Source organism: Achroia grisella, unplaced genomic scaffold (genome assembly GCF_030625045.1).
Source record: "Achroia grisella isolate CSIRO2021 unplaced genomic scaffold, CSIRO_AGI_Agris_v1 utg840, whole genome shotgun sequence".
In the NCBI taxonomy this organism is placed as follows: domain Eukaryota; kingdom Metazoa; phylum Arthropoda; class Insecta; order Lepidoptera; family Pyralidae; genus Achroia; species Achroia grisella.
The window spans coordinates 286,391-302,575 of NW_026713038.1; the positions used below are offsets into that span (position 1 = coordinate 286,391).

At 32.1% G+C, this 16,185-nt stretch overlaps 2 protein-coding genes across 3 annotated transcripts in view; one reads left to right on the forward strand and one right to left on the reverse strand.

The window, feature by feature from the left end:
- Positions 1-3,107: 3,107 nt before the first annotated feature.
- Positions 3,108-16,185, forward strand: part of LOC131852143 (putative peptidyl-prolyl cis-trans isomerase dodo) — a 41,735-nt gene continuing 28,657 nt past the window's right edge. The window contains exons 1-2 of one of the 2 annotated variants that reach the window (XM_059202785.1): positions 3,182-3,382; positions 3,866-4,464. In XM_059202785.1, the coding sequence (XP_059058768.1) occupies positions 3,867-4,340 (474 nt within the window). In that variant the 5' untranslated portion in view covers positions 3,182-3,382; position 3,866 and the 3' untranslated portion in view covers positions 4,341-4,464. Of the gene's footprint in view, positions 3,383-3,865; positions 4,465-16,185 lie in introns of those variants that run through there. The other variant, XM_059202784.1, reaches the window with a different exon arrangement.
- On the reverse strand, positions 6,077-15,398 carry LOC131852142 (uncharacterized). Its single transcript, XM_059202783.1, has 2 exons — positions 15,295-15,398; positions 6,077-7,361 (listed from the first exon to the last, which is right to left on the reverse strand). Exon 2 carries the CDS (start codon positions 7,355-7,357, stop codon positions 6,317-6,319), a length of 1,041 nt encoding a protein of 346 aa, XP_059058766.1. The 5' UTR covers positions 7,358-7,361; positions 15,295-15,398; the 3' UTR covers positions 6,077-6,316.

Here is a 16,185-nt window from a genome sequence, read left to right on the forward strand (position 1 = left end):
TTTAGTTACACTAACGTGATGTATGTATAGTGCAAGGAACTGTTTACCTTTTTTAGTATTATCACATTATGATACCTGTGATATTCTTAAAGTAGTTTTTTTATTTATTTATTTTGAAAACCAACAGCGAAATACAAATAATAACAAATAATATGTACTTAAAAATAAAGCCAATTAAAGGTTTTCTCTCAATTACAATATTCAGTATTACAACACTAAAGTATTAACATATTATTGTTCTGTTTATCCACAAGTCTAATTTATACAATATAATGCTTAATATTATGTTATCTGTGCTTATACCATCTAATTTATGCAAATTTTACTAGTTTCTTACTACGAAGTAACAACTTTGTAGCATTAGATTTAAATGTTGTCTTTTTTAAGCTGAATATATTTCACTAAAAACATCGTTATATAGCTTCGGTAGTCGCATTCGTTTTAAAAAAAGTCAAACGTAAAATAATAAACAAATATATGTTATATTTGTGTATTACGTGGCAAATGTAATAGCCAAAATAGCGAACTGTACATGAATTTAATTTAGATAACAATACTTAATTTACAGGACAAAGTCAATTCATATTGAAATAAGTACTTTTATAGACTTTGGTATTTAATGTACATATTTTTTCTTTCAGTCAATAATTTGAATTTTGAAAGTTACGACGATGCCCGTCGTGAATGCATATAGTGTCCATTTAGTGAATTGTCTGGTGTACAATCACACAAAGCTCCGAGGCCTAAATATATAATTAATTCTTGCAAAACTACATAATAATATATTACCTTATCTGTGGTTGCATATTAAAAGATCATTTATAAAAATACATATGCATACTATATAAAGAGCGTAATGCAACAGTTGGCAAGATAATTTTTAGCAAAATTAATTAATTTAAAAATGGAATCCCTGAAATATGTTTCTTTATTATTTCTATTTGAGCAATTTATGAAAACTGCTAATATACTGTAGGAATTTCAATTGTTTAATTCGAAGTTTAAATTGTTTATAGCAAAGGTAACGTAGAAGACAAAGACTACTCTACACCTATACCTATATAAACTGAAACATGTACCTATAGATACAAAACATTGAGAATTTTTGAGTTGTCTTAGTTTAGATCAAAGAGTAAAGTGAATATACCACAAGGCTTTAGATTGATTCTTAGCACCAGTTTATACAGAGTATGTAACATTTTAGAAAAGGAGATGATTGTGATATAAATTAAAATTGTGTTTCATAATTTCTCTAATAAAAAATATAACTGTACCTATCTACGTTTCATCGTCTCCTGAAAAATTATTAAAATTATCGTTTTTGGGTTAACTCAGTTTTCATTCAGTTGTACGAAATGTCAATATCACCAAGTCCGTATCGAGGGTATGTTTACGTTGTTTTTTTTATTTCATTGGACATTTACAATTAAAATTACATTTAGATATATAAGAAATAACAGTAAAGGCGTTAAAAACTGACCGACAGCTGTTTTAAGTTGTTAAAGACGCAACCAGATAATTCAGCAAAATAATTTTGTCAATAATGACCACATTTTTACTTCAAATCTTGATTTCAAGTCTGTTTGGGTCAGTGTTTGGTTCAGCCCATACAGCGTGGCAAATACAACAAAAATTAATTGCAATGGAATCTATGGCGAACCGCGTGTAAAGTGACCTGACATGGTACATTGCTAGCAATAGTGGCCCCATTGCTAATCTGCAATACTTCAAGTCTGTTGAGGTCAGTTAGCCCATGCATCGTGGCAAATACAACAAAAATTAATCGCAATGGATTCCACGTGTAAAATAATGATATTGCTATTCTCCAATAATAAAAATCCCGTCCCTCTGTGATCCCATTGAAAACAAAATATACAATTCTCGCAATGGGTTTAATAATTACTATGTGTACTACATTCCGTCTCATTAAAATCTGTCTATGGTTTAGCGTCATCTATGACGAAATATGCTGGAATCTGTGGATGTAGATTGTAGACATAGAAGTGCTTTGGAAACTAACACTTGTTTCAAGGCATTTTGATGCTTTGAAACAAGTTAGTTCCCACTCCATACAATAGAGGGCGTAAATCCATCATAATAAAATTATATTTATTTACTAGCTGTATCTGCGACTTCATCCGCGTGGAACTAAACTTTATTTTTCTAAAATAAAAGAAGCCTAAGTTATTCCTTATAACATCAGCTACCTGCTAATAAAAGTCCCGTCAAAATCGGTCCAGCCATTTCAGAGATGAGCCTGAATAAACAGACAGACAGACAGATAAAAACTGTACAAAATGTTATTTTGGTGTATGTACGTTTTTTACTACATGCATTTATTGTCATTACTGTATTTATATTCATATATAAATATAGCATAGACAATAAATGCATGCAGCAAACAGACACTCCATTTTATTTATATGTATACATAGATGTATAGATGTATAGATTTAAACTCCATATTGCACCAGATACAGATATACTATACATAATTAAAATAATAAGTTTACCTACATAAACTACACACAAAAAGCGATCTTATCCTTAAGTAACATAAAGATAAAAAAAGGGTAGGTGGCGCACATAATTAACACTTATTCTTTTTTCTATTCTCCGTAAGGTTTGAATTGGTAACTTTTGATTTTTATGTATATCAGCATTTTGAACGCTCTTCCAAATGAAATCTTTTTTCTATACATTAATATTAGACTAGACTAGCTGCGTTTAAAACTTTACTTTTTAACTGAAACCATAGAGTTACTGTATCTAATGTACGATATTGTGAATTACTCTGTATTTATACTCTCAAAAAAAATCAACATGAAATGTTTATTATACTTCACGCATTATAGTATAGTGCGTATGATTGCCGGTACATTAAAACAGTTCTTACCAAAATAGTTTCTTTTTATAATTATATCATGAGAAGAAACTGTTTTTCGTAATATTTTTAATATTTTACTTATATGATTTTTAATAAATTTATACCCATTTTATAATATAAGATCGTAATTAATTTGAATTTAATGAACTGAGATATAGTCTGTAAAGTCTCCATTCTTTTCAAAAGTAATTCACAAAAGAATAGTAGGTATAAGGAATATTATTTCTTTTTTCATGACAATATAAACCAGTAAATTATACAAAAAATGGCAATGTCAGCTGAACTGTCACCCGCGTCATTCCATAACGTGCATAGTGTAATATAGTAGCGTCGTTTCATTTTACAACTATCGAACATCGATTCTAAAGAATTCTCTAAAATTTTGTTGTGTTTTAATTCTTTATTTAAAGTTTGTGACAGCTAAAGTTATTATTTAGATTCATAATTCTTCGGAGAGCAGATATATGAGTATTCTTCATCGCTACTAATATTCAGGTCAGTATCTAAAATTTGTTTTTTATAATAAAAATAAAAATTTGTCTATATCTACAATTTGAAAATTGTAAACAGTAGGATAGATAGTATGAAGTCAGTATTTTAAAATAAGAATTTAATTAAATAAAAACAGTAAATAAATACATTAATCCTTAATTTATGGTGAACAAAGACATTTCGTTGTTGTGGCAATTGTCATAACCTATATTCGACTTACAAGATAAATTATCAGAATTCAAAAGATCAAAACATAATTGAAATTCACTTAGTAGTGAGACATTGTAAGCAACATTGACTGTAAATGAAAAAAATAAACTAAAATTGTAATTTTCGTATAAGTTTTTTTTTTAACAGAATAGGCTAAGGTGCAAGACCATACTGCCTAATTTCAAGTGTTGCATATACTTTTTGCACCCAATTTAAAATCATTATTTAATAGTTGTATCAAACATCATTCCACAAAAAAGTGCAAAAATATTCCAGAATGTCAAGCCAAGAAAATGATGCTCCATTGCCTGAAGGATGGGAGATGAGGACCAGCCGTTCCACAGGCATGACCTACTTCCTCAACATGTACACAAAGAAATCTCAATGGGAACGACCTGAGGCTCCCGCTGATCCAGGTGAGGTTCGATGCAGTCACATTCTGGTCAAACATGCAGAGAGCAGACGTCCATCATCATGGCGCGAGGAAAATATAACCAGAACTAAGGAAGAAGCCTTGGAGATATTGAAGGGCTACCGTAAACAGATTGTTGCTAATGACGCAACATTTGTTGACATTGCAAGCAAATTTTCGGATTGCTCATCAGCTAGACGTGGTGGAGACTTGGGCATGTTTGGTAGAGGCCAGATGCAGCGTCCTTTTGAGGAAGAATCGTTCAAACTGAAGCCAGGACAATTAAGCAGACCAGTCGAGACTGATTCCGGGTTCCATATCATATTGCGAACGGCCTGAATTACCTGAACTTGCATTATTATTTCTAATTTAAAATATCTTAAACTTTTAAACCTGTATGCCATGATTGACAATGTTTTACTTGTACCAAAATTATTATTTTAAAATATATGTTCAAATTGAATATGTTTTTTACACCCTTAAAATTTTCTCTTGTCATGTTAAAGTAGTCTTGTTTCATCTTTATTTCTCCTAAATAGATAAATAAGATGCCAAGGCTATAACCAGCTATTCAATTCTTCAATTCTCGTCCCTCACAAGTCTAGGCACAGCAAACTTTGAAAAAGGGTGAGCACAGATCTGTATAGGTTGAAGTGTCACAAGTCTTAGCACCTAATAATAGCCAAAAACCCCAATTAAAAAAATAGCCAGATAGACATTCATGAAATATAACCACTGTCAGGAAAAAAGCAAAGTGGAAATATAACATAAAATTTAATTTTGAATCAATTTAGTATATGATTATGTCATCGCTCAGTTTGAATTTAAAACTATTTTAAATTTTCCACTTTACTTAAATCAGCTTCATCAATATCACTGGCTTTTGTGGCTTGACTATGACTACCCTAGTATACAACTGTTTATTTGTATTTAATGATAAATTCTAATTTATCATCAGATAAAACTAATGATTCTAAAATTAATGACTGTTGATAAAAATTTTCAAATGATAAATTCCAATCTATCATCCAGATGAAAATGTAATGATACTAAAAGTAATAACTTTTGATGAAAGTTTTCAATTATTGGAGATGTCACTACAGTCTATAGTGGTGAAAATAAATTGCAATAAAAAATTTGATGTAAGAAAATGGTGTCCTAACCAAGATTAATTAGTTTTTTTTTTTATCATTGTAATTCCTAGAAGTATTGTAATTCCATATTTAATATTTTCTGTATGTAATAAAATTTATTTCTGCAACAAAAATATTTCGTTTTTCATTCTTTTAATGATTTCTATTATTTTCGAAACTACTGAATGTATTAATAACTGTAATTGGAAATTAAAAATTTTGTATCATAGCTAGTAGCTATGATACAAAATTTTTAATTTAAAGAAGAAAGTAAATGCAATAATTACCTTAAACATGTACCAAAAGGTATGCTCAAACTGCATAGGTCAGTGTTTAGTTAATTATTTCCTTCTCTTTATTTTATTTAGGTATATTGCACACAAAACAGTGTTTATCAAACTTTAAATAAGCAACTCCTTAAGTTCTAAGAGGTGACCTCCTATGGCCCTAGTTTGAAACTACGACACATAATAGTTCTAAAGATATTGTAGTTTTCTTTGTGGAATGTGTAGTACCTACATATATACCTTGTTCTTTTAACCGTGACTCCCTCGAGAAAGGATACGCGCCTCCTGGTGGCTGTGATTCACAGTTCAAAGAGTATTTTAGAAAGGTATAAGAACTGGGTATATTTTTGGATTAATATCTATACATATTTCATAACAATGAGTATTCTGGTACTTAAATATTAAGTTCGTATTTGTGAAAAAAATTGTACTTTTGTTTGAATTGAATAGTTACTTAAATATTTATTAGTAAATAATAAAGTAAAATATTTTATGTTCTTCATTACTACTAATGAATAATACAAAATATTGTGCTTAGTATAGTCCATGTAATATTTGATATTACTATGTAAAATGCCTTTGTTCACCATATTTCAGGAAAAATAGAAAACTCAACTTATTATATTTTTTATTTGAGAACAATATATTACAATAAATAAGAGTAACAAAGACATAACAACATTATCACTTAGAGTGCATTACACTTTGGATGTATCTGACGATCCCAGCCTATCGTCAGAGACAAAACTTATAGCTCCCAAACTATTTTTTTTTACATATTTTTTTTTCTAATCATCATTAGAATCACTTATAATCGTATGGCACTAATATGAAGCTATAGATATTCTAAAGTTTGGGAGCTATAAACTAAATGTGAGATCAAATTGTTTCCATATTACAGTGCCTTCAATGTTTGCTCGTCTTGATTATTTTTTATTAAGAGTATAGTGTTCAGAGTGGACTCCTTGATGTCGGATGGTGCAGGAGTCCAGATTGGTCCTATAATAGGAGGAGATCGCTTTCCGCCCCACGCGCTAAACTTCACTTTTCGCTTGCCGTCTTTTTTTAAATTTACATCTATGTAAGGATGTCCCGGCTTATATATTTTTGGTAAGCTCTCTAAGAATGTCTTGAATGGCAATGCATCCTTTAAAGTCTTCTCGTCCAATTTGGTACTCAAGGCGAGAATTTTAATTGGATGTCGTTTGTCCAATGTTGGGACGAATTGAAAGCCGGCCAAGTCAAATCTTTCACCGTTTGGCGAGAAATTTGTTACGACTCGAGTCACCTCTGGCATTGCTGATGAGAAAATGATCTTGGAACCTTTCGAGCCTGGTTTGTACATCATTAGACCACTTCGTTTTCCGCCCCAAGGGCTGAACCGCACTCTCTTGGGCATACTAGGTTCTCTTAAGTTGGAAGCGCGCTTCCACGTCCACATATTTTCTATGTTTGGCTTATCCCGTTTGCCACCCCAAGGGCTAAAACTTTTCTTATCCAATGGTCCTACAAGGTTCATATTGGTACCATTTTCTTCAGCTGTACCAGTGAACGCTGCGACAAATGGGCTTCCCAACAAGTCATCATTATGAAGGTACATAGTTTTATCTGTATCAACAAGATTCGGGAGCCAGCGTTTGTCCTTTACTTCCTCTATATCTTCAGCAGTTCTTCGTTTTCTTTGCAAATCTGGTTGGTCATGGTCATTCATATGGTAATATTGATTGAAGTTTTGGCTACTTGATACATCGCTCTGATAATTATCGAAGTCATTTCTGGATGGAAGATTAAAGTAGTTCAAATACGGTAATGGATAATTCAGATTTGACTCTAAGTTGTCCAAAATAGTGTCAGCTCCAGGGCCTCCAGTGCTTATGTGCTGAAGTCTGGCGGTTCCGAACCAGGAAATGGTGATAAGCAGCCAGTGATGTGACATGGTTCTGGAATGTAGAAGAATACTTTGTTAACGTATTTGTTTATGATGTTTGACTTAGTTCCTAGTGTAGGGAGGATGATATCGACGTCTTATTTTATCAAAAGTACACATGTACATATCATCATAGGTATCTTCCCAGATGAGATAGTGAGAGTAATTATCGAATATTTGAATTCAACGTGGCAAGGCGGGGAAATCATTTAGCGTCTTTTTGTTCTTAATTTTATCTATAGGTATGTGAATTATATAAATAAGTAATTTTACAAAGCACGTTGTTTTCAAGCTTACTTATAAATGTTAAAAAGTAAATTGGTTTACACAGATCTCAATATACCTTTAAGTATATATGTAGGATTTTTTATGGATGATAATGGAATGGTGCACCCGTCTGCTCTAACGATTTACCCTAGCGGGGCATCAGTGGAGGATGATAAGATGAGTATATCAGGTCAGTTAGCCCATCGTGACTAAGTAATCAAGAATTTATCACGATGGTTTTCAGAGAGAACCGCGTGGAGGTTAACCTGTGTGTACATTGCTAGCAATGAGTCATCAATCCGCATTACTATCCATTCCCCCCTATATGTAAGTATATAATGATAGAGAACCCGAGCTTAGCGTCGAATATAACAATAATTGTGTTACTGAATGGCTAGCCAATCTAAAATCGAAACAATATCCAAACATTCACAATAAAACAGTCTATACAAAGATTAAAAAAAATACTAATTAACCATTTTATATAGCTAGCCATTTTACTGATTGTATTTTTTATTGAGTGTAGACTCTATAACCGATTCTATCGAAATCCTTTTAATTTCGTTTATATTGAAGACATTTTTTGTGTTTAACAAAATATCATGATTAATTAATTTTGTTACAATAAAAACAAGTTCTTCGATAAAGATTTCTATTAATGAAGGAGAAAATAAACGAGGCATGCTACGTTGGTGCGGGCATGCAGAAGGAATGACGGACAAAAGCTTGACCATACAAATATACTTATATAAAACAAAAGTAGAAGGCTGCTGGTACTGGAAGAGGCGTACACCGGCCTATTATGGACAGACAGATCGTGTGATGTCTGATAATAATCATAACACTAAAAATATCTTCTTACTAATATTATAAACGCGAAAGTTTGTAAGTATAGATGGATGGCTGTTTGTTTCTCTTTCACGCAAAAATTATTGAACAGACTTTCTTTTTTTTTCGGACTAATCTAATGCTGTTGGTCGCAGCTGGCCTGTACAGTTTCATCGAACGATATGGGGCGACGGCATATGGCACTCCAAACCTGCGGAAGGACTTATGGAGCGGCTGAAGGCCAACTCAGGCCTGATGGATACGACTTTAGTCTGAGGACACCGCTAGAGGTTGGAACCTCTGCTTAAACTGTCGTAATTTCGATCCCCGATTGAATTTGGAGGGGGGATTGATCGGAAGAAATATTTGATGAAACTTTACAGTAATATAGCGTATACTTCAGAATAATATATAGGCTAATTTAAAAATATATTATGTAAGTTGGGCGAAATATTACGATAAATGTCACGTAAAGTTGCGCCGGTCAGCTAGTATTATGTGAAAATAGTTATATATTTTTTATTAGTATCTCACATTTAAACGTATGTTATATGCAGAGATTAACCAACAAACAGACGTGACAATATTATAATAATAAGCTAGGACAATTCCTACATCTCTACGTAGTCGCAAACTAGAAGCAATTGTAGACAACTTTCTTAAATGCATTTTTTGTACACACTGACATAATATATACTTAGATTATTACAACATAGTATGTAAAGGGGAAAGGGGATTGTTAGTAATGTGGATTCATGACTCCATTACTAACAATGTACCATGTCAGGTTGACCTCCACGCGGTTCCCCATGAAAACCATCATGATAAATTCCTGGTGAATTTGTCACGATGCGCAGGCGGGTGCAACACCTCATACTCATCTCATGTTGTCCTCCAATGTTTGTATCATGCGACGAATGAGACGAATCGAACCCGCGGCCATCGTAAGGCGGTGAGCTCAACTGCTAGGCCATGAAGGTCGTAATAACGACCTGGCTATACGGAGCTTAGGAAAATTTCGTTGTATTTACGAGTATCTCATTGAAATTCAGGAACAATGAAGCGTGATTTGTTATGAAAAGCAATTTATTGAGCCAAATTATAATTCCGCAGGAAACAAAATTAAGAAAAAAAAACTATAAAACAGACCACAATGTTCCCGCCTACACAACACTTAAATGTCAAAAATGGTAAATGTTAACTTTACGTTAAGTCTATATATAGAAATAAATAAAACTTAAGTATATGTTTGCAATTTAAAATTAATAGCTTTTCACTAAATGCATATTAAAGTATATACGGAACTTACATCAAAATAATAATTTAAAAAAATCTGTCTGTCTGTTGTTTTCTTGCTAATATCTGAAACAGCTAGACCGACTTTGACGAAACTCTCATTCGCAAATAGCTAATGTTATAAAGAGTAACTTGGGCTACTTTTATTTCAATAAAATTAATTATTTTTGCCAATAACAGCTAGTAAAAGATATGATTTATTTATTGTTTCACCATGGACTATGTTTCACGCCATAAACCGTATAAAACGCCTTCTACATACGTACGTAAGAGGTATCCCTCAACTAATTTCAGCCGCAAGTAGCTTATTTTGTGGCCTGTTTCGATTGAAGGATGAGATAAGTTAGTGTAATCACAGAATATGTCATTACATGATGTCCATAGTGCTGTTCACCTACATAGACGACGTTTTTTTAATCTATGATTATAGAATTGTACATCCGCGTACACTAATGGTATACGCTGATGTCCGTAATGTTGTTCTTATATATAGGCGACGGTTATTTGCAATCAGGTAGGCCAGCATTCATCATCATCATTCATCATTTATTTATTTAATAGAAATGGGCTTTCCCATTTCTAATAAATAAATGAATACAGTCTCCATTGCTAGCATTGTACTACCACACTATTCTGACATGAATTTCATCGTGGTGAATTCATGGTGAATTCACTACAATGAGTTAAAACCTTTACCTAAACTCATCATACTCGATATAAAATGTTTATTCCGTTAACGCAGGTAGGATTTCTAACTAAATAATAAATAAAAAAAACTCAGGAAATGGAAGTTTAAGCAGTATCTACCTACTTAGAAATCTATAAATATTTTAATATCCGTGGTCGTTGGGAAGAGAAAAGATTACTGTTATTGTTACCTACCTCTATAACTTGCGTCTTGTAACGATGTTTTTTATTAAATTTACATAAACTTTTTCTTATGTTATATACTTTAAAAATACATGATGATGCTATAACATTAAATTTGATATTTATAAATTCTAAGAAAGTTATATAAAAGCTGAATTTTATATATAGAAGACTAACAACCCGCCCCAGCTTCGCATAGCCCTAATTAAGTTATAACGCGTTAACCTTAAAAGATAGACATAGCATTATCGCGGATTATTTAGCTCTTTTAAAGGAGTATAATTCCGTCATACATATTTTTGTGTAACTAACTGATTACGCAATGCAAGCAGCGGAAGCAGTCAAAATTAATATTTTGGCCACAGTTTTCATTGCTGTTCCGCTCCTACTGGTTGTAGCGTGATGTTATGTAGCTTATAGCACTCGAGGATAATTTACCTTATTCTAACAGCGCAATAATTTTTATACGCGGTTTCTCCTGGAAACCATTGTGGTAAATTGTCATTTGCCAAGATGGGCTAACTCACCTGATTTCTCATTTTATCTTATCATCTTATCATTGGTGCCCCGCCAGCGTAAACCCTTAGCGCAGGCGGGTGTATCCTATCATTAAAATCAATAAAAAAAAATAGTATTCATTAAGCTTTAAATTGAAAGTATTAACAATTTATCGAAAAAGAGAATATAGTTCGTACTTGAGACATTTTATTCGTATAAATTACTTTTAGTTATCTCTGGAGAGGCAACATTAACTTAAAAAGGTGAAATGAATTTGGACAAATTGCTATTAAACATCCGTTCTATATTCAAGGCAAGTCTCTCACGGGGCAGGCAGAGACAACGGAATGTAATAAACTTTTTACACTCATTTTACACTCTTTTTACACTCGTTTTTTTATATCATTACTTGAATGACAAACGTGCATAACAATTGTTCATGAACTGGATTTTCACTTAATGTTAGACATAGACACCTACATAAGTACTCAATGTGTATAAAGTGGCTTTAAAAAAATAAGTTAAGTTTCTTGCCAGTTCTTCTTAATTGAATCTGTATAGTGAACAGGTCGATAAGGTAAAAAATATTAATACAAAAAGTTTTACAATCATAAGCGGCTAAAATGTCCTACATTAATAAATTATTTTTGATTTGGTTTGATTTGATCTATTTTAAAATTATAACTCCACGCAAAACCACATTGTGGTTCCATCTTCCAGCAATGGTACGATATTGAAACCTTCAAGAAAAGAGCTTATTCCTTCCTAAGACCGAAAAAGCACTTGCAATTCCTCTGTTATTGCGGGTCCTCATGGGCAATGGTAATCCCTTACCATCAGGTGAGCTACAAGTTCTATTAGCTGTTCTGTTTGGAAGCTGTGTTTCGGTTGTAGAGTGACATAATCGCGTGTTCGATTCCTCGCACGGCACAAACATTTGTATTCATGAATATGATTGTTTGTATCGGTCCGAGTATTTTCTATGTACCTATAATATGTATGTATTTACGAAAAAAAATCTATGTATTTGTATAAGTTATCTGGTACCACAAACTTTAGCTACTTTAACTTGGATCTAGATGGCGGTGTGTGAATTGTCCTAAGATTGTATTATTATTATTATCTCATTTTAGATGTCATTCCAAGAGTAGTATCGCGGGTGTCACATGATAACGTGATGTTCGTAGTGCTGTTTATGTATATGGCGACGGTTACCACTTACCATCGGGTGGGCCGTCTGCCTGAGCTGCAGCCTCGTTTGTCGACTATGTTATAAAAGAACCGTCCTATGTATACAATCACCCGGGAACTATCAACAGGAATGAATACGAACCAATATTTGGAGAGATTATAATAAATGATAAGACACAACTATACAAATATTTTAAAGGGATAGTGCCAATTTTTTGTGTGTGTGGAGAAGAATAACTGTTTTTTTTTTTGTTTTTGGAACAGATTTTTTTCTTCAAATATAAGCAATTACAAATAGTCATATAATATATTTTTCTATATCAATGGTAAAAAAGCTAATATTAAGACTGGAGGTAATGAGCTTCGTTTTGCTTGGGACTAGATGGCGTTGTGTGAATTGTCTATGATTATTTTTATTATGAACAGTACCACAGACATCATATTATCACGTGACTCTAGTCACATGTACGTCGTCATTGCGGTGATTTTTAAGTTGACCATGGTAACAGTCGTTTATATACATGGACAGTACCTACCACTCATGCTTTTTATCGAGATACTACAGCATTCAAGAATACTAGCGATTCTAATCGTCTATTTCTTGCTTCGTTCCGCACGCTCCCACATTTCCGGGTCGGTAAGAATTTTAATTTTCCCCAAAATTTTTTTTTATAAACAAAATCGTCATATTTTTCGGCGTAAGCGGTTTTGGCTTCCATTTAAATATTTTCCGCTTCATTCGTCAAGCGCTGTTTGAAACTATTAAAAATTTTGATGCACATGAAAAAGCAAGGGGTATATCCATCATAGATTAAGCAGAATTTATTCAAGTTATATTAATGTGTTTTAAGGGTCGGCAACGCGCACATGACACCCCTGGTGATTCAGCCGTTCATAGACTTCGGGTGATATAATAATAATAATATCTCAGGACAATTGACAAAGCGCTATCTAGTCCCAAGATAAGCAGAGCTTGTGTTATGGGTACTAGACAACTGATATAAATACATGGATACATTTTTGTAAATAAATAATATTATGCATAGAAAACACCCAGACCGTTATAAACTATCATATTCATGAATACAAATGTTTGTACAGTGCGTGGAATCGACCCCGCGTCCATCAGAAGTAAAGCGGTGTGCGAAAACGCTGGACCACCGAGGCCGTCTATATATAATTAAAAATTAAAACTATTTAACCTAGAGAATGGGTTTTGTCTTTTTGGGATTGGGCCTTCGAGCAATTGTTTTTATTTAATATGAATTACACCTATATTTGTAAAAATTAATTTGTAGAAGAAAACCTTTACAATTTATTTATTTATTATTACTACATTGCATGTATTTAATTATTTTTATATAGATTTCTGTAGATTTTTTTAATAGATAGAGTTATTCTGGAGGAACGTTTTTATATATAATACATGTATACTCGTGCGAAGCCTGTGCGACTAGCTAATGTCTAATAAAATGTAACATAATTGAATATTTGCGTCAAAATTAATTTCTTTTCATCAGTTAACTGAATTAACTAATAGCCTCACTATCGCCATATTATATTGTTAATTAATACATCTTCATAATCATCTGCTTCTTCCTTATTTCATTTATTTTGGGTTGGCCTAATATGTTTTTCTCTTCCATTCATCGCTGTTAATTAATTCCTTATATTTAGAATAACTAAATAATACAATAACAGGTTAAATTAATATAGATCAGCACCAATATATAAAAAATATAAAATCTTGACACACATTATTCTCTCATGTGAAAGGTACGTGTACCTTTACCTGTGTAAGCACGTGTGCTTACATAGTAAAAATGCCTAGACTCTGTTCTGGACATTAGCCATGGGCAAAGTTTGCATACCTGATAAAAAGCAATTCACAAAATTGTGAAGTATGTGGTACAATAGAGGATATGTGTATGTGTGTGTGTGTATCATTTGCTGATGGAGTGGGTCAGGAACGAGATTCTACGACATAGAATAACATCAGATCATGGAATAAATATATTAGATGTTGGTGCCATACAAACTGTTTTAGCCGATCCTTCAGACAGTGCGGCTAAGGTAATTTGTTCACTGGTGAGGTAATGGAGTGATTAGTTTTAGGGTACAACGGGACTGGCATGTACTTATATGGTACAAAAGTCCCTAAATAAAAAAATCTCATTTATAAATCAGCCGTCAGTATTTTAAATTATTTGGTGATATCTTGAAAGAAATAACATCTATTTTGCGCGTATCACAAACAGTACACAAAATATTTTTTTATATGCACTTATAATGAAATAGAAAGGATATTATTATGAGTGGAACTCCTGAAAACTCCTGAATTAATACACCGTTTTGAGAAATTCATTCACTATTTCAAACGTACAATATTTAAAAATGACAGGTTTTATAATATATAATTATAATATATAAAACGCACACGGGTAAACTATGAGAGGGACATTAGTACATTTATAGTATAAATCTCACATACATGTATATTTTAATATATAAAATGAAATAGAAAAGCCTTCTATGTCTTGAAAATTTAGAAAAAAAATGAATTAATGAATGTGTATAAGTAGTATTTTATTATTTTTATTTATTATTTTTAATATAATTATATTGGTTTTACAAACATTTGTGCTCTGATTATAGTACTTATAGAATAATACCGTAATAGTTAACATCTTCCAACGACATTTTTAATTATTTATTACAATAACAGTTAATTATTTTTTTACTTAATTATTAATATATAATGTTAATATATAATTATTAATATAACATTTAATGTATAATTAAAATATGTAATAAATTAGAAAATTGAGTCTATAACGCATTTTAAATGATTATCATCCAGGCATACAAGAACCCCTTTTATATGAGGATAAAGAAGGTTGAAGGTATATATAATATACAATATATTAGGTATATATATACACATATAAATATAATTAGTACATCAATAATAGAAAATATATAAAATCGGAACTCACCTCTGAAACTAGTTACTGCATAACCCTATAGTACTCACTTGTTGCCTAACTAATGTTACAATTATGAGATAATGTTACTCATGAGAGGTAAACTTTACCGCATCACAGTTGGCTACCGTCTGAGTGTACGTTCAAGAAACACCGTTTATATACCTTGGGATCTCACAGTACTAGTTCGGTCTAGCGTCAGCAGAGAAAACTGCGTACAATATCCTAATTATATATAAAGTAGCTGACCCCGCAAACATTGTGTTGCCGTAAAAATTAAAATAGCTATTGAAAAATAGGAGTTGATGGTCGAAATGGTGAAAATTTGGGGTTGTAAGTATTTTTTAATGCCAATATAAAAAAAAAATGTCCAAAAAATAACATAAAAGTGATTTAAAAAAAAACATAAAAAGGAGTGAACAACCCTTATCACTTAGGGGTATGAAAAATAGGTAGTCGATTTTCAGACCTACTGATTATGTAGACATAAGAATTTTATATATAAGATAGAACCACATTGTATTTCAAAATTGATGGAATCTGTATTTTGCAAAGATCTATAGTTAGGTTATAATTAAAGTTTTGTTAGATGACCTCGGTGGTCTAGCGCACCTCTTATTTTTGATTGATTCTCAGTCTGAATTATTTATAGTACAAGTTGATAAACTTGAAAAAGCCATTAAAGAGGACGTCGCGTCACATATAAATGTACATAATAAGATCAGTGGTGGTACTCTTAGTAATGTATACCTTTACAGGACGAATGTATGGTCTATATTGTGACGGGTTATGCATGAGCTAGCAGTCCTAGGGCTATGGTAAATTAGAAGATTTATTTAGAAAAAAATTTGAATCCGTTCCATATTTCCTATTTGCTTTAATACGCCACACACCACCCCCCCT